Source organism: Balaenoptera physalus (genome assembly GCF_965194825.1).
Source record: "Balaenoptera physalus genome assembly, chromosome: 18".
NCBI lineage: Eukaryota > Metazoa > Chordata > Mammalia > Artiodactyla > Balaenopteridae > Balaenoptera > Balaenoptera physalus.
In genome coordinates this window covers 81,635,985-81,660,708 of record NC_138899.1, presented here as the reverse complement: position 1 = coordinate 81,660,708, position 24,724 = coordinate 81,635,985, and the positions used below count along the sequence as shown (strand labels likewise).

Here is a 24,724-nt window from a genome sequence, read left to right as displayed (position 1 = left end):
GCCCCCTGCATTACCCTGGATTCTTAACCACTGTGCCACCAGGGAAGCCCTCATTTATCTTTTGAGAAATTAATGGTAAGGGAAGAAATGTAATGTAATGCTTTAGCAGAGTATCCTCTTGTTCCCTTTTCCTACCTGTGTTCTTCATTATAAAGAACAACAGATGACTTCAATAGACTTTTATCTCATCTGTTGCAAGAAAGAATAGTTTAATAGCATATAGTTTAAAACTAAGAATATTGGTTATATGGTATATCAGCATAAGAGAAGGGTTGATGACAATCTCAAGGCCAAAACACATGTTTTGGTAGAACTTAAAAAGTTGCCCTGATGTGCCTCTCAACTATCCTGTTTTTATTAGCCTGTATAGAGGGGATTCTACAGCATCTCTCTGTATATAATCAGTGATCAAGTCTTACCAAGTATATCTCTGATGCTAGCTGAGTTTTTAAGAGGATGGGCTCTAAGACTACCTGGGTTCTCTTCCTACTTCTTCTAAATAGCCATGTGGCTTGGGCTGGGTTTTCAGCCTCTTTTTGCCTAGTTTCCTCACCTATAGGATGGAAGCACCATCTCCATGGGGTTGTTGTGGGGAGGAGGTGAATTAAAACACAAAATACTGAGAACATTGCTGAGCCTACAGTAAAAATAAAAATTCTTTCTAACTTGATCTTTTTTTCTGGTTATTAATTTGTAATTCATCTGATCCCTCTATAAGGGAAGACCATAAGGTCTTCCTCTGCTGCTTGGTCCTTGGTTCATCTTCCCCTTCTCTGAACTCCACTGTGTATTAATTTCTTAATTTTGGCCTTTACACTCTGCCTTTCTTGGTTTCTTTACTTACACTCCCCTTTTACCAAGAGAATGTCATTGCTGCTTCCTTTATGCTACTAAAGTATTTTATAGATTTCGGTATATATATATCTGCACTTGCATGTGTGTACATGCACAAAGACAGGTCTTTATTGTTATAAGTACAGTGTATTATAGTCACTTACTTGCCTGTCTCCTTTCCTTTCTTGAGCTTCTTGATGGCAGGACGGTCTTACTCATCTTTGTTATAGTTTATAAAACACAGGTCCTCAGTAAAGGACTGCTGGCTTTGTTTTCTTTGTTTTTACCTCCCCGTCTAGGTCATAAGTTTCTGTATAACAGAAACTGCCAAAATACACTACCTTTTAATCCCTCTCATAACACTTGACACAGTACTGTATCATCAGTTAATAAATGAATTAAGACTTCTTAGTGGTGGAACTAATGTACATGTTTGTAAATTAGAGCTAATTAGATATTTTTCTTCATAAACATTGATAATGATTTGTCTCCATTATTTAGGTGCAAGAATATTTGTCAACAGTACTGAAAATGGAATGTGGTGTCGAGGAACTATTACTGAATTAATTCCAATAGGAAGTGAAAGTATTAGAAAACCTTGTATTCCAACCAAGTTCTCAGTCCACAAAGTTGCACTAATACAAATATTCATGGTAGATTTTGGAAATTCTGAAGTCCTAATTGTTGCAGGGTATGTTATTTTATAATTACTATGTGTTCGTGGTCTGCTTAGAAACACTTGTGATGGGGGAGGAGGGGAGATACTAAAGAATAAAGAAAAGTAGGAAGAGGTAGAGAGGAATAAATTATCCTTCTTCACTTCCAAGGCATATACCTTTTATTTTGCTCTGTAATTTGCCTTACTAATTACTAAATTAGTAAAGTATTAGTTATCAGTGTTACTAGATGGGGAGCTTGGAAAAAGAACTTTTTGATGTTTCAAACTTAAATGCTCTTCTGTATAGCCTCAAAGCAGGAAATGAGGCACAAAAATGGTTCTTTTAAATGAAGTGTTACAGTTAGTTGCCAGATGATTGAGTAAAATTTTTAATCATATTTCTGTAATTTCATTATTGTATGTTAAAGTGGCATAGTGTCTAACTCTAGATGTTCAAAACTGTTTCCCTCAGTCTTCTAGGAAAATAAAACAAACTGAAAATGTTCTTCTAGTAAGGACCAGTATTAACTCTTGCATGGTCACTTTATTAAATGGTCATAGCTTTATAAATAGATTTCTACTTGGGGGTGTCATTATGCCTTTTAAATTTAAACCAAATAGGTATATGAAAGACAATCCAGATGAAGGCAGTTGAGATTTATTTCTATAGGTAGAAACAGTGTCTGTGTTTATAAAAGCTAGATTAAATCTATATAGTGAGATAGTATGAATCAGAATATAACTTTCTAAGAGAAAAATACCATATATTAACACATTTATATGGAATCTAGAAAAATGGTACTGATGAACCCAGTGGCAGGGTGGGAATAGAGATGCAGACGTAGAGAATGGACTTGAGGACACAGTGGGGGAAGGGTAAGCTGGGACGAAGTGAGAGAGTAGCATTGACATATATACACTACCACGTGTAAAATAGATAGCTAGTGGGAAGCAGCTGCATAGCACAGGGAGATCAGCTTGGTGCTTTGTGACCACCTAGAGGGGAGGGATAGGGAGGGTGGGAGGGAGACGCAAGAGGGAGGAGATATGGGGATGTATGTATATGTATAGCTGATTTACTTTGTTATACAGCAGCAACTAACACACCATTGTAAAGCAGTTATAATCCAATAAAGATGTAAAAATAAATAAATAAATTTTTAAAAGAGTATAACTTGCTAGAAGATTTAACTTAAAGAGAGTATCCTTAGAAATGCATACCTTTTGTGGGGTAAGGCAAGTTTGGGCTTGAAGCATTATTTTCAGTAAATATTGCTTGAATTCTTCCCAGAGTTGGTGATACTCATATGAGATCAGAACACATTGCTAAGCAGCATGTCACACTAAATGACTTGTGTCTGGCTCTGAGGAAGTCTGAGCCATATATTGAAGGGCTGCTGAAAGACATCCAGCCATTAGCACAGCCGTGCTCATTGAAAGACATTGTTCCACAGAATTCAGTAAGTGAGACTTAAATTATTTCTTATTCAGGGGCCAGATAGTCCAGTTTTAGCTATGCATTGCTGACCAGATTACTGAATGTAGGTTCAGTTCTCTTGTTAAATACATTTTGTATAATAAACTATTGGTGCCAATAAAAAAGGAAATGAACTTCAGTTTCTACAATTAGAACCGTTCTTAATGGGATATTGAGTTGAATATGCATATATGAACATAATGATGGGTGAAATATCCAAGTAAACCATAAAATTTTGGAGTCAAATAAATATGGAGAGAAAAATAAATTTTAAATGTTATGTGGTATGTGTTTCCATTCATTTCTTCACTATTTCCATGGCCCTTTGCTCACTACTTATAGCCTATATTGTATTCTGCTTTGTATTATTAATGAATATTTATTCCCCAGAAAGATTTAAAATTCCTACGAGACAGAAATTGTGTGTAAAAATACTTGTTAAGCAATTATATTATTATAAAGTCTGTGAAAGCAGGAGTCTGCACCTTTGCTCATCTTTGTATTCCAGCACTTAGCAAATCACTGAGCACGTAGTAGGCATTCAGCAAATATTTGAAAGAATGAACAAATGAATAAAAAAGTAAAAGGAAACACATAAACATATTAGCCCTGGTATTTTCCTCAAAATGGGAAAATTATTTTGGCTTTAATTTTATCTTTTTTTTTTTTTTTGCCTTTTCTATTCTGAGTGGGCTTTACATTTATACTCACAAAATCTTTAGAAGATGTTTTATTTTTAAGGAATGTGTAGTTTTGGCCCGTGAAATTTACTTTAAGTATGAATACTTAAAGTTTCAAAGTTCAGTGAGACTTTTTTTTTTCAATGGGTGAGTATTTTTCCTTATTGTTTAAGTAGCATTTACCTCATATATTGCTAGTAATGGAAACTAAGTTACCTGGTAATGATTGTAAATATCTTTAATGTATTACATGGCTTCCATCATGCTTTCAAAATTACCTTTTGGATTTCATCGTTTAAGTGGAAAATTCGTATATAATACTTGTTTTATTTTTAAATTTTTATTTATTATCTTGATATTAATATTCAGAAGTAAAACTAAGTCCTGAAGTGCAACAGCTTATGGTCACCTTGAGACCATGTTTATAAAATCTAAGTGTGATCCGTACATTGTGCATACATAAAGACTGTCCTTGGGTTTGTGGGCCCAGCTGCTTCTAAATATCTATGGTTGGTTCAGTGCCTTTGTTCGAATTTGCAGACTTTGGCTGTTACAAAGCTAAATCTACAACGTTGTACCATTAGAGCTAATTATAATTACTGAATACATTGGAATTTTACTTTTTCCACAGACTGAAGGCTGGGGAGAAGAAGCTAAAATAGAATTTTTGAAAATGGTAAATAAGAAGGCTGTTTTAATGAAAGTTTTTAAAGAAGAAGATGGTGTGCTAATTGTAGATCTACAGAAGCCACCAACAAATAAAATAAGCAGTGATATGCCTGTGTCTCTTAGAGATGCATTAGTTTTTATGGAACTAGCAAGGTAGGTAACTTACTAAAATGTAAATATTTTCAAGGTTATAGCTATAAATTGGAACAGCAGATTTTACCTTTAAAAGATATGGGCTCTAAAGTGAACTGTAACATACACTAAGAGGGAGCACCAAATCCTAACCACTAGACCACCAGGGACATCCTAACATACTCGAAGAGGTTAAAAATACTGCTGTCAGAGTTTTCTAAGTACGGTTGTCTGTGAAAATTGCATTCAGATCATTTGATTTAAGGAAATAGAAAAAATTCAAAATAGAAACGATTGGTAGATATGGAACATTTCTTTAGACTCTTGCTAACTTTTACAAGTAGCTCCACTAGGGTTTCAAGAATACAGTTTAACAGTTCTTGACTTACATTTTCTAACCTTTGGAATAAGATCATGATCACCACTCTATATTTAATGTATGAATCTAGAGTAGATACTTAAATTTCTTTCCTTTCTCATTTCTGATGAACAAAGTAAGATGACTAAGTAACCACAGAGATAATGGAAGATACTACTTTCTCTCCTGAGCAATTACACGACTCTGGAAGTGACCCAAGTAGATTCCATTCTGGAAAAATAAAACTAAAGTAGAGTATTGGAGGTGAAAGGGGTCACAGAAACCGCTCAGCTGGCCTTTCTGATTGCTACCATAGATGCTGGGTATTGTCAACCAAAAGAGTAGAAACTTTGAGTAGAACATACAGCCCCAACTCAAAAATGTTCCAGCACAAACTTGAAGGTTAATTATTGAGTTTTGAGACTTGACCTCTTATTTATCCTGGTTTGATAATTGGAGACAATACTAAGAAATGTTGTAAGTTAGAAGAGACAAATTGGAAAAATACTCTTGGTAGATAAATCAGTATGTGTGTAAGTCCTTTTTCTTCAGATCAATTCACTGAGAGAAGAGAGACTTAATGGCTCTTGCTTATGCTTTTAATTAGGTTTAGGTCTCAATCACCAAGAAGTCACTCTGAAAAAAATACGACGTTACACTATCATCCACCTGTTCTGCCTAAAGGAATGACAGATGTTTCGGTTATGGTTTGTCATATAAATAGTCCTACTGATTTCTATCTTCAGTTGGTAAGTATATAGTGGTCCTTTGAGACAAAGTATTTTTTCAAATTTTAAGTAGAAATTTATAATGGAAATGAGGACCCAGTATGAATTTAGAGCAAACCACTATCAACCTTCTGTAAATTTAAGTTTCTTAGTAGCTTAGTAGTTTCTTGTTTTTAAACAAGAAATTCACGTGATTCATAGTAAATTGAAGGAAATCTTTATCATGCAAGTTAGTGAAGTATGGAGGGGAAGGAAAATGAAGGATCCCTAATGTGTAAATGTTTCTTGCTACCTTCTGCAATCTAGAAACCAGGAGAGCACATAGAGCTGGCAAATCAAAATAAAATGATAACACCTGCTTCTGATGATGTATGAGAATTTACTTATTGTTCCTAGCTAATTTTCGAATACCAAAATAGATTCAGATTAAAGTCATTCATAGAAAATTTTGGATATATGACTGATGGGTTTGTTTTAGATAGCTACCAGCATTACGGTTCATCTTTATTGATCTCTTTGTGTTCATGCTTTATGTGTCACACAAAGCGTTATGGCCCTTAGAATGAGTTAATTCCAGTCCATTGCCCATTTTTGAATTGGATTATTTATTTTGCTGTTGTTGGGTTATAGGAGATCTTTATACATTATGGATATTAATCTTTTATCAGATATATCATTTTCAGATGTTTTTTCTTATTCTGTGGCTTACCTTATCACTCTCTTGATAGCATTCTTTCAAAAAGTTTTTAATTGATAAAGTCCAGTTTATCTACTTTTTCTTTTGTTGCCAGTATTTTGATGTCATATCCAAGAAATCATTGCCAGTCTAACATGGTGAAGCTTTTCCCCCCTGTGTTTTCTTCTATGAGTTTTATAGTTTTAACTCTTACATTTAGGTCTTTGAGTTATTTTGAGCTAATTTTTATATATGGTGTAAGGGAAAGGTCCAACTTCATTCTTTCCCATTGGATATCCAGTTTACCCAGCACCATTTGTTGAAAAGATGGTCTTTTCTCTATTGAATGGTCTTGGCACTCTTGTCAAAACTCAGTTGACCATATACGTGAATGTTTATTTCTGGGCTCTCTATTCTATTCCATTGGTCCATCTGTCTGTCCTTACGGCAGTAGCACACTGGTTTTTTTGGTTGTTTTTTTTTTTAATTGAAGTATAGTTGATTCACAGTGTGCCAATCTCTGCTGCACTGCAAAGTGACTCAGTTATATACATACATACATTCTCTTTTAATATTCTTTTCCATTATGGTTTATCCCAGGAGATTGAATATCGTTCCCCGTGCTGTACAGTAGGACCTTGTTGTTTATCCATTGTAAATGTAATAGTTTGCATCTGCCGACCCCAGACTCACAGTCCATCTCTCTGCCTCTCACCCTCCCCCTTGGCAACCACAAGTCTGTTCTCTGTGTCTGTGAGTCTGTTTCTGTTTTGAAGATAGGTTCATTTTTGCCATATTTTAGATTCTGCATGTAAGTGATATCATATGGTATTTGTCTTTCTCTTTCTGAATTACTTCACTTAGTATGATAATCTCTAGTTGCATCCATGTTGCTGCAAATAGCATTATTTTGTTCTTTTCTATGGCTGAATAGTATTCCATTGTATATATATACCACATTTTCTTTATCCTTTCATCTTTCGATGGACATTTAGGTTGCTTCCATGTCATGGCTATTGTGAATGGTGTTGCTATGAACATAGGGGTGCATGTATCTTTTTGAATTATAGTTTTGTCTGGATATATGCCCAGGAGTGGAATTGCTGGATTATATGGTATATCTCTATTTTTAGTTTTCTGAGGAACCTCCATACTGTTCTCCATAGTGGCTGCACCAATGTACATTCCCACCAACAGTGTAGGAGGGTTCCCTTTTCTCCACAGCCTCTCCAGCGTTTGTTATTTGTAAACTTTTAATGTATTTATTTTTAATTTTTTTGTTTTTATTTACTTTTTTGGTCACACCACACGGCATGCAGGATCTTAGTTCCCCAGCCAGGGATCAAACCCGTGCCCCCTGCAGTGGAATCATGGAGTCTTCATCACTGGGCCATCAGGGAAGTCCCTATAGACTTTTTTTTTTTTTTAATGGCTGTGTTGGGTCTTCGTTGCTGCACGCGGGCTTTCTCTAGTTGTGTCGAGTGGGGGCTACTCTTCGTTGTGGTGCGCAGCCTTCTCATTGCAGTGGCTTCTCTTGTTTCAGAGCACGAGCTCTAGGCATGCGCGCTTCAGTAGTTGTGGCACACAGACTGTAGAGCGCAGGCTCAGTAGTTGTGGTGCGTGGGCTTAGTTGCTCCGTGGCATGTGGGATCTTCCGGGACCAGGGCTCGAACCAGTGTCCCCTGCATTGGCAGGTGGATTCTTAACCACTGCGCCACCAGTGAAATCCCCCTATAGACTTTTTAATGGTGGCCATTCTGACCAGTGTGAGGTGGTACCTCATTGTAGTTTTGATTTGCATTTCTCTAATAATTAGTCATGTGGAGCATCTTTTCATGTGCCTACTGACCATCTGTATGTCTTCTTTGGAGAAATGTCTATTAAGGTCTCCTGCCCATTTTTCAGTTGGGTTTTTTTTGTTGTTGTTGTTGAGTTGTATGAGCTGTTTATATATTTTGGAGATTAAGCCCTTGTCGGTTGCATCATTTGCAAATATTTTCTCCCATACCGTAGGTTGTCTTTTCGTTTTGTTTATGGTTTTCTTTGCTGTGAAAAGGCTTGTGAGTTTCATTAGGTCCTGTTTGTTTATTTTTGTTTTTATTTCTATTGCCTTGGGAGACTGACCTAAGAAAACATTGGTACAGTTTATGTCAGAGAAGGTTTTGCCTATGCTCTCTTCTAGGAGTTTTATGGTGTTATGTCTTATAAAAGTCTTCAAGCCATTTTGAGTTTATTTTTGTGCATGGCGTGAGGGTGTGTTCTAACTTCATTGATTTACATGCAGCTGTCCGACTTTCCCAGCACCACTGCTAAAGAGACTTTTTCCCATTTTATATTCTTGCCTCCTTTTTGAAGATTAATTGATCGTAGGTGTGTGGATTTATTTCTGGGCTCTCTGTTCTGTTTCATTGATCCATATGTCTGTTTTTGTACCAATACTACACTGGTTTGATTACTGTAGCTTTGTAGTATTGTCTGAAATCTGGGAGAATTATGCCTCCTGCTTTGTTTTTTTTTCCTCAGGATTGCTTTGACAATTCTGGGTCTTTTATGTTTCCATGTAAGTTTTTGGATTATTGTTGTAGTTCTCTGAAAACTGTCATGGGTAATTTGATAGGGATCACATTAAATCTGTAGATTGCTTTGGGTAGTATTGCCATTTTAACAGTATTAATTCTTCCAATCCAAGAATGTGGGATATCTTTCCATTTCTTTGATTCCTCTATAATTTCCTTTATTAATGTTTTATAGTTCTCAGCATATAAGTCTTTCAGCTCCTTGGTCAGGTTTATTCCTAGGTGGGTTTTTTTGGTGCAATTTTAAAAGGTTTTTTTTTTTACATTCTCTTTCTGATATTATTTTATTGTTAGTGTAAAGAAATGCAACTGATTCCTGAATGTTAATCTTGTATCCTGCTACTTTGCTGAATTCATTTATTAGATCTAGTAGAGCTTTTTTTTTTTTTAATATTTAGTTATTTATTTAGGCTGCACCAGGTCTCAGTTGCAGCATGCAGATTCTTAGTTGCGGCATGCAGACTCTTAGTTGCAGCACGCATGTGGGATCTAGTTTCCCGACCAGGGATTGAACCCAGGCCCCCTGCATTGGGAGTGTGGAGTCTTACCCACTGGACCATCAGGGAGGTCCCGGATCTAGTAGTTTTTGTGTGGCATCCTTAGGGTTTTCTATGTATAGTATCATGTCATCTGCATATAGTGACAATTTTACCTCTTCCCTTCCAATTTGGATACCTTTTATTCCTTGTCTGAGTAGCACACTGTTTTAATTACTGTGGCTTTGTAGCAAGTTTTGAAATCCGGATGTGTGAGCTCTCCAACTTTGTTCTTTTTCAAGTTTGTTTTGGAAGTTTGGGGTCCCTTGAGATCCCATATGACTTTTCAGATGGGTTTTTCTGTTCTACCTTAAACATCGTTGGGATTTTGATAGGGATGACTTTGAATTATAGATTGCTTTGGGTACTGACATCTTAACAATATTAAATCTTTCAGTTCATGAACATGGGAGATCTTTGCATCTTTATTTTGTCTTCATTAATTTCAGCAGTGTTGTGTAGTGTACAACAAGGGTACAAGTCTGTAGCATCCTCGGTTATGTTTATTCCTGAGTATATTCTTTTTATTCTATTGTAAAATGAATTGTTTTCTTGATTGCCTTTTCAGACTGTTCATTGTTATTGTGTAGAAATGCATCTGATTTTTTTGTGTGTTCATTTTGTATCCTACATCTTTGCCAAATTCATTTATTAGACCTACTAGTATTTTTGTGGCATCTTAGGGTTTTCTACCTATAAGATCATGTCATCTGCAAAAAAGAGATCATTTTCCTACTTTTTGTCAATTTGGTTGGCTTTTCTATCTTTTTTTTTGCCTAATTACTCTGACTAGAACTTAAAATAGTATATTAAATAGCAGTGGCAAAAGCATGCATCCTATCCTGTTACTGTTCTTAGAAGAAAAGCTGTCAGTCCTTCACATACAAAATTTGCCCTCCAATTTAAGATGTACATTCAGTAGTGTTCACTATATTCACGTTGTTGTACAAAAGATCTCTAGAATCTGTTCATCTTGCAAAACTGAAACTCAGTACCCCTTGAACGATAACTCCGTATTTCATTCTACCCTCAACCACTGACAACTACAATTCTACTTTCTTTTTCTATGAATGTGGCTATTTAGATACTTCATGTAAGTGGAATCATACAGCACAGCTTTACCCTGCTTTTTGAAAGTTCACTTTACACCAACTTTGCTTTTCTGAAAGACCTGTATTAGTATCTGTTTTTACTAACTGAAAGAAATCTGAAGAGAATTTTTGGTCTTAGCAAAAAAAGTGAGCTTATTTGCTTTACTACCTTTTGGCTTACAAAAGATTTCATAGGAACACTCTACTTTCAGATAGCAGGGATACCTGTATTTGTCCTTTGGCACTGGCTTTTTTCACTTAGCATAATGCCCTCATGTTTCATCCATGTTGTAGCATGTGACAGGACTTAACTTCTTTAAGGCTGGCTAATATTCCATTGTATGTATATACCACATTTTATTAATTCATTCATCCATTGATGGACATTTGGTTTGCTTCTACCTCTTGACTATTGTGAATGATGCTGCAATGAACATGGGTGTGGAAATACTGTAGTGTCATGTTTTGGTTCCCTTCTTATTTCCTTTTGTGTATCTATATATTTATCTATTGTTACTATGGGGATTACATATAACATCCTAAAGTTATAGAAATCTAATACGAATTGATACCAACTTTAATTGAACAAAACCCTACTCCTGTATAACTCCATTCTCCTTTTATATTATTGATCTCAGAAATGAATCTTTGTACATTGTGTGCTCAGTAATGTAGATTTATAATTATTTTTATGCATTTGTCTTTTAAATCCTATAGAAAATAAAAGTGGAGTTACAAACTAAAGTTAATAATATTGGCTGTCATATTTGTCCATGTATTTATGTTAACCACAGATCTTTACATTTTAATGTGGCTCTAAGTTACACTCTAACACCTTTCATTTCCTCCTGAAGGACTCCCTTTAGCATTGTTCATAAGACAGGTCTAGTGTTAATGAACTTCCTCACTTCTTGTTTATCTGTGAATAGCTTATTTCTCCCTCTCTTTTGAAGGATAGTGTTGCTGGATCTATAATTCTCAGTTGATGCTTTTTTCTTTCAGCAGTTTAAATGTTATCTTCTGACCTCCAGGATTTCTGATGAGAAGTCAGCTGATAATCTTATTGATGATCCCTTATATATGACAAGTCACTTCTCTCTTGCTGCTTTCACAACTCTCACTTTGTCTTTGGCTGTTGACAGTTTGTTTATCATGCATCTAGTGTGTCTCTCTTTGAATTTATCCTACTTTGCGTTTTTTGAGTATAGTAACTTTCTAAGGCTGCTATAATGAAGTGCCACAGGGAATTGCCTGGCGGTACAGTGGTTAGGACTCTGCGCTTTCACTGCCAGGGGCCAGTTTCAATCTGTGGTCAGGGAACTAAGATCCCACAAGCTTTGTGGCATGCCCACTCCCACCCCCCTGTGCAAAAAGTGCCATATACTAGGTAGTTTAAAAAAACAGAAATTTATTTTCTCACAGTTCTGGAGTCTGCAAGTTTAAGATCAAGGTGTTGGCAGAGTTGGTTCCTTCTGCGGTCTGGGAGGGAATATCTGTTCCATGTCTCTCCCCTAGATTTGGTGGTTTGCTGGCAGTCTTTCGCACTCATTGGCTTCTGCTGCATCATCCCAGTCTCTGCTTCCTTCACATGGCACTCTCTCTGTGTACTTGTCTGTCTCAATTTTTTAATACAGACAACAGTCATGTTGAATTAGGTCCCGCCTAAGACTTTAATTTAACTTGATAATATCTATCAAGGTAAAACCCTATCTCCAAATAAGGACACATGCTGAGGTACTGGGGGGTTAGAACTTCAACATATTTTGGGGGGAGGACACAGTTCAACCCATAAGCAGTCCACTTTCTGCTGTATCAAAAATTTCCTCCCCACATGCAATAACCCCATCCCAACATTCCAAAAAACTTAACCATTCTAGCATCAAATCTAAATCCAAAATCTCATATAAAATCACTAAATCCCTGATTATCTGAATCAGGTATAGGTAAGAATTGTTTAACTCAAGCTGAGGCAGAACTGCTCTCTGTCTCTGAATCTGTGAGACCAGACAGTAAGTCTAAAACCTAGCAGGGGGGCTTCCCTGGTGGCGCAGTGGTTGAGAGTCTGCCTGCCAATGCAGGGGACACGGGTTCGAGCCCCGGTCTGGGAAGATCCCATATGCCGCGGAGCAACTGGGCCCGTGAGCCACAACTACTGAGCCTGCGCGTCTGGAGCCTGTTCTCCACAACAAGAGAGGCCACGATAGTGAGAGGTCCGCGCACCGCGATGAAGAGTGGCCCCCGCTTGCCGCAATTAGAGAAAGCCCTCGCACAGCAATGAAGACCCAACACAGCCAAAAATAAATAAATAAATAAAACCTAGCAGGGAAAATTCCATTAGATTCTTATGGCTTGAGAATAACCCTCATTGGCTGGATGCTCTGTCCTCCAGTCCCACTAGGGTGGTGGCCCTACCCCTTCAGTCATGGCAGCAACCTCACCCATTGGAGTTGAGGATTTATCCTAACCCTCTGGAACCCAGGAGGAGGCCCCATCCCTGGAACAGAGGAGGAACCAGCCCTGCCTCTCAGGTCTGTGCCCTCTGGGCCTGAGTAGCAGTTGCAGATACACTAGCCTCTGAATCTCCTTCAGGATCAGCCTTCCCTTTTCTTGAAACATATGTTCATAACCGAATAGCTCTGTCAGCTCACTTCCTGCCTATAGAATCCCACAAGCCCACCGGCCCCCCTTCATTTCCTCTCACCTCTGTCCCCTTCAGTTCACGCTGGCCTTGTTTCTGCTGAGATGAATGATTAGATCCACAAGTCATACACCCATAATCTCTTGAGCGGACACTGCCCAGCCATGCCCTTGGTGTTCTCTCCAGAGCTTGCTTTCTCATTTTTTGAAATACAGATAGGCTGAGAATTTTCTAAATCTTCAGATTCTGCTTCCTTTATGTTTAACAATTTATTCTTCAATTTATGTCTGTCCTCTCACATCTTATTATAAGCAGCAAGGAGAAAAACCTGGCTGGCACTTTGACACTTTGCTTAGCAGTCTCCTCAGCTAAATATCCAAGTTCAACTTTTCACCCAATAGAACATAATTCAGCCAAGTTCTCTACCACTGTGTAACAAGGATTGCCTTTCCTCCAGTTTTCAGTATCATATTCCTCATTTCTGTCTGAAATCTCACCAGAAATACCTTTAATATCCATATTTCTGCCAGTAATCTTTCCAAAGCAATCTGTTTATTTTCATTCAAGTACCACATAATTCTTCCTCTTCTTTCTATTCATTACCCAATTTCAGAGTTTCTCCCATATGTTAGGTATTTATTACAACAGCACCCTACTTTCCCATTCCAAAATCTGTATTCATTTCCTAGGGGTGCCATAAGAAAGTTCCACAAGTTAAGTGTCTTAACATAAATTTATTGTCTCACAATTCTGGAGTCTGGAAGTGTGAGATCAAGTTGTTAGTAGTGTTGGTTCCTTCTGAAGGTTGTTAGTGAGAATCTATTCCATGCCTTTTTCCCTAGCTTCTGGTGGTTAGCTGGAAAATTTGGTGTTCAGTGGCTTCTGCCTCACTCCAGTTTCTGCCTTCATCTTTACATGCATTCTCCTGTGTATGTGTCTTTGTGCCCAAATTTACCCCTTTTAATAAGGACACCAATCACATTGGATTAAGGCCCACTTTAACGACCTCATTTTAACTTGATAAATACCCTATCTCCAAATAAGGTCATGTTTTGAGGTTCTGGGGGTTACAACTCCAACATATCTTTTTGGGGGAGACATAAATCAACCCATAACATTGAACTGCTTGGATTTGTAGATTTGTGTACTTCATCAAATTTGGGAAGTTTTTGGTCATTATTTCTTCAAATACTCTTTCTGCTCCTTTCTTTCTCTCTTCTCTTTCTGGGGCTCCCATAATGCATATTAATGATATCTCACAATGATAATGTGAGATTAATGATATCTCATAAATACCTTGGTCTCTGTTCACTTAATTCTTTTTTATTTCTGCTCCTCACTATTTCAGTTGTCCTATATTCAAGTTCACTGACTCTTATGCCTGCTCAAATCTGCTATTGAACCCCTCCAGAGTATTTTTTGTTTCAGTTATTGTACTTTTCAGCTCCAGAATTTGATTCCTTTTTATAATTACTGTCTCTTTGTTGATACTTTCATTTTGATCCTTTATTGTTTTCCTGGTTTTCTCTAGTTCATTGTCCATGTTTTCCTTTAGCTCTTTGAGCATATTTAAGACAGTTGTTCTAAAGTTTTTGTCTAGTAAATCCACTATCTGGGCTTCCTAAGGGCTGATTTCTGTCTGTTTATTTTGTTCCTTGGAATGAGCCATGTTTTCCTGTTTCTTTGTATGCCTTCTGATTTCTTGTTGAAAATTGGGCATTGACTATTACATAACTCTGAAAATCAGATCACCCCCCACACACATACTGGATTTTTTAAAATTGTTGAAGACTAGTAGTTGATTTATTTTAAGACTTTTTCAAACTATTCTTACAAATACTATTCCTAGTATGTGATCACTGAAGTCTCTCTGTTCTTTTAGCTTGTGTTCAGCAAATGTTTATGTTGATTTCCTTGAATGTTGAAAGCTTGATTGGGTGTTTGCTTGGGTGCTGTAAGCCTTTAACTGTTTCCCAGAGCTCTAACAGAGTTGGTTCAGATGGTTTCTCATTTTTTCAGTGTTTCTGTGGGGGAACAAGAGCTTGGAGCTTCAGAGTCTGCTGTTTTGCTGATGTCATTTCTCTATTGAATTTTCCAATGTTCCATTTGGATAATCTGTTAATGGAAGAATATGAATAATATCTACTTAGAAATAAAGGTTTACAGTCTGTGCATCCAGACCTCCGTCCATTTCCTCCATCACATATAGTAGTCCCCCCTTGTCTGCAGGGGATACAAGACTCCCAGTGGACGCCTGAAACTGTGGACAGTACTGAACCCTGTATATATGATGTTTTTTTCCTATACATGTATACCTAAGATACAGTTTAATTTATAAATTAGGCACAGCAAGAGATTAACAACAATAACCAACAATAAAATAGAACAATTACAACAATGTACTGGGGGGGAAAAAAGAAAGGTTTAAAAGGTTTAAAGTGTTGTGAAAATAATTTATATGAAATAACAAAAGATTCAGAAAATTTCCACTTGCATTATTATACCCACAAAAGCGAAAAACTTCATTTTTTGACCATTTGAGATGGATTTTAAAATATTTTTCATCTTACGAATTGGTATTTGGAAAAATAAACATTTATCCTTGGTTTTGGTTTAGGAGCTGTGTTTTAAGTAGTATAAGAACTTCAGGAACTATGTTTTAAAGTAACCAAATAGTCCCATTTAATAAGGTAAAGCTCTATTCAATTATGCAGTCATTTCACAAACTCTACTGAAATGATTGATTTAAAGAAGATTTATCAATTCACATTAAAACCATTAGATGGATGGCTGATGGGAAATTGGACATTCATACAATGCCAAAGTAGTACTACATGAATTACTTGGTGACCACAAGGGGAAAACGTAACTGTATAATGAAGGGATGAGAATCACCAGCCCTTTCCGTAGGTGAATCTTAGCATATCATTAGTGAGTCAGTAATATTATGTCTTGATGTGTTGCAACTTGACGTATTCTAGCCAAAAGGTTTGGCTTGAATCCATCAAACTTGTAGATATAACTCTCAGTTTGGGGGAAATTCCAGGGATAGGCCCTACTCAATGGAGGAACAAGATAAATAACAGGATGAAAACATAACCACATAAATCCAGAAGATGGGGCATTCTGCAGAAAAATAGCACACTGTCTTTAACAAGACAGGGTCATTTTAAAAAGAACACTACACTAAATTATAAGACTTACTGAGATAACCAAATATAACATGTAGTCTTAGATTGGATACTGGGTTTGGTCAGTTAGGGAAATCTAATACGTTCTAGAAGTACTAGTAGGAACACTTACTGAAGCAGAAAAAGTGAGAATTGATAGAAAAAAATGCAGATTATCGAATTATATGTATGGTATGGTCTCATTTTTGGTACATACAAAAGTATGGAAAGTGTGCTTAGAAAAAGATCTAGGAGCGGGAGTTCCCTGGTGGTCCAGTGATTAGGATTCAGCGCTTTCACTGCTGTGGGCCTGGGTTCAGTCCCTGATCGGGGAACTAAGATCCCGCAAGCTGCACAGCGCAGCCAAAAAAACTAAAAAGAAAAAGACCTAGAAGCATGTACATTTTAGATATCTGGAAGAATATGATTTTTTAAAAATTTTGTTATGTTTATATATGCTAATTTTATATACTACTTCTGTAACAAAATATTTCAAATATAAATTACATGACAGTTTATATCTAATTCAATTCTAATATTTCATAATTTTATGAGCAGTGCCTATAAACATGCAACACTTAAATTTTAAGTTTCTATGAAACTACAGTGCTTTAATCCCTGCTTTAACTCTGTTTCTTAGATAGAGAGCCTGGATTTTTTATTTCTATTAAAGACAATTGAGGAATTCTATAAAAATGAAGATGGAGAAAATCTGGAAATCCTCTGTCCAGTTCAAGATCAAGCCTGTGTAGCTAAATTTGAAGATGGAGTTTGGTACCGAGCAAAAGTTATTGGTAGGAAATTGCACACTATTTCCTCAGTGAAATGTTATGCTTAAAAATTGATACCATTTGAGTCAGTACAAATTAAATCATGGAAGTGATTATTATTTGATCTTACAGTTTTGCTCTTTAGAAAGCTAGCAATAGTGTTGATAGATGAACCTCTGACTCCTTAGATTTCATTCAATTTGACTAGGACTTAACCATTTTTTTTTGTTTTCTAACATTTGCCTTATTTAAAAGGTTAGATAGTGCTAAATGACTTACACATACTCCACTCTCCTCCAAAAAGGCAAATACTTTTTGTCGTTTATCTGTGTTGTTTTTTCTAAATAATATGTTATACTTTGTAGGTACTTCAGTCTTAGGTATTAATTATGTTAGACGAATTTTAGATCTTTTGTAGCTCTTTTGTCCCTTCTCTCCTCCCACATAGTTATTGATGTATCACAATTTTTAGTTATATTCTTATTCTATGCAAGTATTTTCAGTGCTACTCCCTAAAGTATACTGTAATTCTGAGTTAATAATTACATCAATTTTTCACTTTATTTTCTTTTATTGGGTTGGCCAAAAGGTTCATTTGTTTTTCCCATAAGATGACTCTCATAGCACTTAGTTGTCTTTAACTTCATTCGAAACAATTTTCTTAGATTGTATTGTGACAGCTGTCATATCAGCGTGCATTTTAAAAAAAACTTATCAAAATTGGTGAAATTTGTGTAGCTATTTTAGTTTTGAAGATGGAAGAGAAAAAAGCAACATTTTCGGCATATTATGCTTTATTATTTCAAGAAGGGTAAAAACGCAACTGAAATGCAAAAAAAGATTTGTACAGTGTATGGAGAAGGTGCAGTGACTGATAGAATGTGTCAAAAGTGGTTTGCAAAGTTTCATGCTGGAGACTTCTCGCTGGACGATGCTCCACTGTCAGGTAGACAGTTGAAGTTGATAGCAATCAAATAGAGACATTAATTGAGAACAGTCAACGTCATACCATGCTGGAGATGCTTTTGAGTAGCTAATATACTCAAAACATACAAATCAAGGATTGAAAATCATTTGCACCAGCTTGGTTATGTTCATCGCTTTGATGTTTGGGTTCCACATAAGTTAAGTGAAAAAAACCTTCTTGACTGTATTTCCGCATGCAATTCTCCGCTGAAACGTAACAAAAACATTCCATTTATAAAACAAATTGTGACAGAGGATGAAAAGTGGATACTGTACAATAATGTGGAACGGAAGAGATTGTGGGGCAAGCGAAATGAACCACCGCCAACCACACCAAAGGCCAGTCTTCATCCAAAGAAGGTGATGTCGTGTATATGGTGGGATTGGAAGGGAATCCTCTATCATGAGCTCCTTCCGGAAAACCAAACGATTAATTCCAACAAGTACTGCTCCCAGTTAGACCAACTGAAAGCAGCACTTGACGAAAAGCGTCTAGAATTAGTCAACAGAAAACGCATACTCTTCCATCAGGATAGCACAAGACCGCATGTTTCTTTGATGACCAGGCAAAAACTGTTACAGCTTGGCTGGGAAGTTCTGATTCATCCGCTGTATTCACCAGACATTGCACCTTCGGATTTCCATTTATTTCGGTCTTCACAAAATTCCCTTAATGGAAAAAATTTCCATTTCCTGGAAGACTGTAAAAGGCACCTGGAACAGTTCTTTGCTCAAAAAGATAAGTTTTGGGAAGATCAAATTATGAAGTTGCCTGAAAAATGGCAGAAGGTAGTGGAACAAAAAGGGTGAATATGTTGTTCAATGAAGTCCTTGGTGAAAATGAAAAATGTGTCTTTTATTTTTGGTTAAAAAACCGAAAGAACTTTTTGGCCAACCCAGTAATCTATGGCTACATTTTCCTAGTAGTTTAAAACAATTTTCCACATGATTAGGCTTTTCAGATAATGCTGGTTTGATTTTTTTTTTTTTTTGTAACAGTGAAAACATCCTTCTATTATCTGCTCCAATTAGACTGCTTGTCCCCTAGGCTTGTTATTCTGGGAGTTTTTTTCGCTTGTTTTCCTGAATTGGATTGCTTGTTTTCTGGATCCCATTTACCTTTTTGGTTTACTTCCATATTTTGGTGGAGCATTTTCCTCAGAGAGAATAAATGGAAGGGAAATTTTGAGACCTTCCATGTCTCCTGATTCTACTCACACATGATTGATTATTTGGGGAAAACTGTTCTTTAAATCCCATCCCATATCCATTTGTTTGTTTTTGTTTAAAACCGCATCTGCATTCAGGGACTTGAGGAATGGTAAGAATCTAATGGTGTCGTTACACTTGAGATTTTCTTTCTTGCATGAGGATTCCACTGGAAACAGGGCAAGGTCCCCTCACCTCTTTACCTTACTCTTAGGGTACACACGTCTTCTCAGGTACCTGAGCTGCTTGAGTGCCATGTCGAGCGGTGCCAGTGTTGTTCCATCTGCTTTCACTTCTACCAAGGGGCAGAGAATGCCCAAACTTTTTCCATTTTGAAATTATATGTACTGTATTAGTTTTTAAATTTGAAAGTAATGGCAACAAGTTTGGTAGCATTGTACATACGTGTGCTTAGGGGACTAAAGTCAGTCATATTCTGAGTATTTACAAAAAGGTCAGTTTATGATAGATCTTTATTCAAACTTCGGTGTGTTCAAACCTTCCGGAGGTTTCTTTGGTATCCTTTAAAATATGAAAACTGGTTTCACATAGAGGTCTGTTTCTGCTCATTTTTCACAATATCCCCAGATAATTTTTTTAAATTTCACAGTTAGATATTATTATACGAATGAACCTGTGTCTTGATCATTAAGTCTTTTGCCTTGTTTGATTACCTGTGTTGACTAACAAACATTAAGTGCTTATTTTGTGCTTGGTTCTTTGCAGAGTATTTTAAATAGGTGAGTCCTCAAAAAGAGTCTTAATAAGATTTGATTCTATTGGTACACCCACTTTACAGGTGAAATAATGAGGCCTACAGAGAAAAAGTAACTTGCTCAGGGTAGTATCTTAGAGATATTAATTAGCTTTCTCAGAGTCACATGTCATTTAAGTGTCTAACTCCAAACCTAATTCTTAACTTTTAGGCCGTAACACCTAGCATTTGATGGCTATTTTGTTATCCTGATTTTGGTTGTCCTTTAGCTATCTTTAAATTGTTAGTTTCTCATTCACCGAGTCTGAACAGGTATGCATTATGGTTGATTTTGTGAAGTTCACATATTAGAAATATTTTTTACATTAAAAAAATATTAAGTTTGTATGTTGAACATAAAGGCATTCGAATCTAGTTGATTGTAGATCAGCCTAAATTTTGCTAGATAATTCTTTTTTTTCCAAGTTTGTGATTTCCAATTTCATAATTTTTGAAGGATTGCCTGGACATCGTGAAGTTGAAGTTAAATATGTGGACTTTGGCAATACAGCAAAAATAACACTTAAAGAAATGCGTAAAATAAAGGATGAGTTTCTGAATCCTGCAGAGAAGGTAATCTACTTACTATAAATCATAGGGTTAGAATATTAGCACAAATATGAAAGTATTTTTAGAAGTTATTTTCACCGTAGAAATGTTCTTTTAACTTCACTTTTTCTGTAAATAATTTCTGATTCATGGGCTATAGAAAAGAGTCTCTATAGTTACTGTTTAAAAAATAATATGTATCTTAGCAAATAAGCATTAATTATAAACGTGTATATATTTGTGTCTTTATAAGTACTTACTGGTCTGCAGCTTTTAGTGTTATTTTGAAATATCTGTATAAGGTAGTAAGAATATGATATGTGAAAAAAACTGATTACAGAAATGATTTTACTGTGATCCCATTTATGTTTAAGTATATATAACGTGTGCCAGAGAAAGAGAGAAGTCTGGAAGAATAAGTATCAATAAAAAACTTATCCTTCTCTTGGAATCCTACTACCCAGAGATAAATTTAAGGAGGTTTATTTCCTAATTCATATACTCCTAGTATTTGAATTGTTATTAAGCAGTATTTTTCATTTAAAAATGGGTAAAATGATACAGGAAAAATTTGAAAATACAGATGAGTAAAATGAGGGGGGAATCACTCAGAATTATTCAATATTTTTGATATATATACTTCTAAGATACATCATCTGTGTTTTTAAGAATTATGGGATTAGACTATATATAGTCCCATAACCTGATTTTTCATTTAACAATGTGTCATAATTCTTTCAATGGATGCTTATTATTCCAGTATCTGAGTATACAATAATTCATTCAACAAAATTAATTAATTTTCAACAGATTAATTAATCTGTTTTTTTGTTTGTTTCATTTTTGGTTTGGATTTTTTTTAATAGGTTATTGGGGATTTTATTTTTTTAATTGATGTACAGTATTATATAAGTTGCAAGTGTACAGTATAGTGATTCATGATTTTTTAAAGTTATACTCCATTTATAGTTATTGTAAAATATTGACTATATTCCCTGTGCTGTATAATATATCCTTGTAGCTTATTTTATACATAATAGTTTGTACTTCTTAATCCCATACTCCGTTGATTCCAACAGTTTGCATTTATAAAAGTACTGTTAGAGACATCTTTGGACATTTATTTGTTTTCTAAATATGTATTAAATTCAAATTCAAATATGTATTAAAATTCAAATATGTATTAAATTCAAAGTTTAGTTTTGTACACATTTAACACTTTATTTTAATTCTAAAATAACTGTAAATTAAGTTTACTTTCTTAATGGTGCAATTTTGTTTGACACAGGCAATTAAATGTAAGCTGGCCTATGTTGAACCATGTAAAGGGACACTGCAGTGGTCAAAAAAAGCTAAAGAAAAATTTCAAGAAAAGACTCAAGATAAGTTTATGACATGTTCAGTCATTAGTAAGCTATTTCCATTTTTATTTGTTGGCTATATGATCATAATTTTAAATAAGACTAACATGATATAACATTTGTCAGATCTTATAATAAATTCAGTGTGTCATCAGTATGAGTAGTGAGAGAGAACATTTATTGAGAACTGGGGACAATGGAATAATATCTTCTGCAGGATCTAGAGCCTAAAATCAGCACATGAGGCAAAAATTTCCATTGAAGATCAAGTCACCCTCAGCGTGGCCTTTTGAAAGGCCTAAAGCCAGGAGTTAGCTTCTCTTGTTTCTCTTTGTTTTTGTCCTGGGTCTCTGTCCCTCATCTTGGAGTGATGGATGCTAAGGTATAATTTGCAGGAAAGTGAGGGGAGATGGGACATAACTGGTAAATAGTTTTTTTTGTTTTTGTTTCATTCTACTTGAGGGAATTTAAGTATAGGCTCTCGGCATATTTTGAAAAAAAAGTTGCTTCTTTTTTGGAACAGTTTGGGTCTGGGATACACAGGCTGAGCGCTAGCCCACAGTTTGGTAACCCAGCAAGTTTAATGGCAAAATCTGATCTGAATTTACATGAAGACACAATGCTATATGTTGTATTGATCTCCTTTACAGTGAGATATATTCCACTTCAGGATAGTCATGTTCGCTTCTGAGCTGCTGCCTCAGAATCACTGTGGGTATTACAAAATAAGCAATGTATGTTCTATATAGCTTTTCTCATTTTGAAGAATTCTGAAACATGTCTGGCCCCCAGGGATTTGGATAGGGGATTTGAAAGCTGTTATTATCTGGGATTTTGATCTTTTCCAAAGCTGTGACCAACGTGGGCTGTGTTGGTCTTAACAAGTACTAGTGCAGGATACACACGAGCATGGCTACTGAGGGTTGACTTAAGGGACTTCCAAAGGTACTGTTTACTGTGTCCATTTCTTTCATGTTCATCATACTCCGATCTAGTAAACCCAAAATATCATGAGATTATTAGCCTGTTTTACGAGGGAATTGAAGCTTAAAGATCATTGCTCAAGGCCACATAACCTAGAAATGATTGCATATTTGTGTTAATTTATTCACTTTAACATAAGACATTGTTCTGACGTAGTAGTTCTGTTGAAGAGGAATATGATGATAGAAATTGTACCCTTAGTCTATAGAATTTTTATGTCTGGATTCTCTGATATAAACAGTAAATTAAGGGCCTCTTAGTCTTGAGTAATCTCCACTGATTTTGAGCTGACTTCAACATGCTTTAATTCTGCTTCTCAGCTTTCCTTTTGGTATTTTATTCTGTTGGTTTTTAGCTCTCCCTTTAACGTCTCCTCCCGAGGTTAACCCATGAAGACTTGACTCCTGGGTTTCTCTCTTGACTCCCCCTTTTTCATTCTCAATTACTTGTTATACCAGTAATATCTAAACACAAGTTGTAGTGTATCTTAACCTAGAAAATTTGATTTAAGGAATGCCAGAAGGCCCCACCGACCTAAAACATCTTTCCCCATTAACCTGCACAGTGATGAGATTAGTATACATTTTTACCTTACAAAGCAAGAGACATTTAAATTTTAATTAGGAGCAGAGCAGGGAAGATGGTGAAGGTACAGCACCATGGGAAGCTGGCCCTGTGGAATAAAGAACTTGTGCACGGGCAGTATGAAATCAAAGCACTAAAGGGAACACAAGAGATGGAAAGTGAGGAGATTAGAGTTTACTGAGGCTCAGAGTTGCTTAGCTTTTTGTTTCTAGATAATTTATCTGGTCCATTAAAAAAGTAGTCAGGAATCATTTTTAAGCTCTTGAAAAAAAGCTTTCTAACATGTATTCTTATAACTGGGTAATACAGGATGTTACTGCTGGTAATGACTTATCTTTTTATTTGGAATCATCATTCTCTTAGCACCTGCCAGCTACTGTTGTATAGAAGTATAGGCATAAACCGATCTCAGTGCATAGAACTGTGTGTTTCCTAAAGAAATTCCTCTGTCATTTATTCAAATGCATATTGAGCAGGCCCTCTATGCTATGTACTATAAATAAGTAAATAGGCACACGAGGTGTAACTTCACCCTCAGCTAACTCCCAGTTTAGATTAAGAAATAGACCTAGTGGTTTGTCCTAAAAACAGAAGGACGGGGAAAAATTCCACTTAATGCTCTGGGTTGAGTTTTTGTTGTTTTAAACTTTGTGCTGTTTTTTTTGTTGTTGTTTTTTGGTGCCATTCTTATAAAAGCTGTAAAACTTCGCAAATAAGCACTGTCCTGAATTAACTTTCATTCATTTCTTTTGTCCTCTGGAACTTGGCAGAATCCAATAAAACAGTTTAAAAACACAACAGAATGCTGCTTCAATAAATGTATGTCACTATGTTTTTTCTGAATCTAAAAGCTTTAAGCTGCTTTTGGTTCATTGTGGAACAGTGCACAGTAACCTAAAATGAAAATTTTATTAACATTGGCAGTTCTTTTATGTGTGAATAATGCTACTTTTACCCCAGAGAGAGACTGACATTATTGAGCAGGAAACCTCATGGATGCAAAATGAAGGAAATTAAGTTCTCAGGTTTTTAAAAATTGCTTTTTAGTATATTTTGGGACATATTTATTTCTTTCCCCAAACTAGTCTTAATGGTTTTACAGAAATTCTGGAAGACAATGTGCTCTTAGTTGAGCTTTTCGATTTTCTTGGTGCTCCTGGAATGACTCCTACCAGTATTAATGACCAGCTAGTCAAAGAGGGCCTAGCATCTTATGAAGTAGGGTAAGTGGACCTGTAAACTTTTATTTTTAGTTCATATGTAACACTTCACAAGAAGGGAAACTGGCATATCATTCCCCATTGATTATCTTCTTAGGCTGGA

At 35.9% G+C, this 24,724-nt stretch overlaps 1 protein-coding gene and 1 long non-coding RNA gene across 11 annotated transcripts in view; one reads left to right on the top strand and one right to left on the bottom strand.

Annotated features, from left to right (window-relative positions):
* Window positions 1-24,724, top strand: part of RNF17 (ring finger protein 17) — a 131,319-nt gene that overhangs the window by 47,641 nt on the left and 58,954 nt on the right. For 9 of the 10 annotated variants that reach the window (XM_082435065.1, XM_082435064.1, XM_082435063.1 and 6 more), the window contains 8 exons: window positions 1,336-1,525; window positions 2,784-2,952; window positions 4,281-4,471; window positions 5,416-5,557; window positions 16,864-17,017; window positions 20,380-20,495; window positions 21,724-21,880; window positions 24,504-24,624. In XM_082435065.1, the coding sequence (XP_082291191.1) occupies window positions 1,336-1,525; window positions 2,784-2,952; window positions 4,281-4,471; window positions 5,416-5,557; window positions 16,864-17,017; window positions 20,380-20,495; window positions 21,724-21,880; window positions 24,504-24,624 (1,240 nt within the window). The remainder of the gene's footprint in view (window positions 1-1,335; window positions 1,526-2,783; window positions 2,953-4,280; window positions 4,472-5,415; window positions 5,558-16,863; window positions 17,018-20,379; window positions 20,496-21,723; window positions 21,881-24,503; window positions 24,625-24,724) is intronic. The other variant, XM_082435062.1, reaches the window with a different exon arrangement.
* Window positions 11,324-16,947, bottom strand: LOC309647650. The gene is made up of 2 exons (XR_014256227.1): window positions 12,732-16,947; window positions 11,324-12,437 (listed from the first exon to the last, which is right to left on the bottom strand). It is a non-coding gene; the product is annotated as an uncharacterized lncRNA (long non-coding RNA).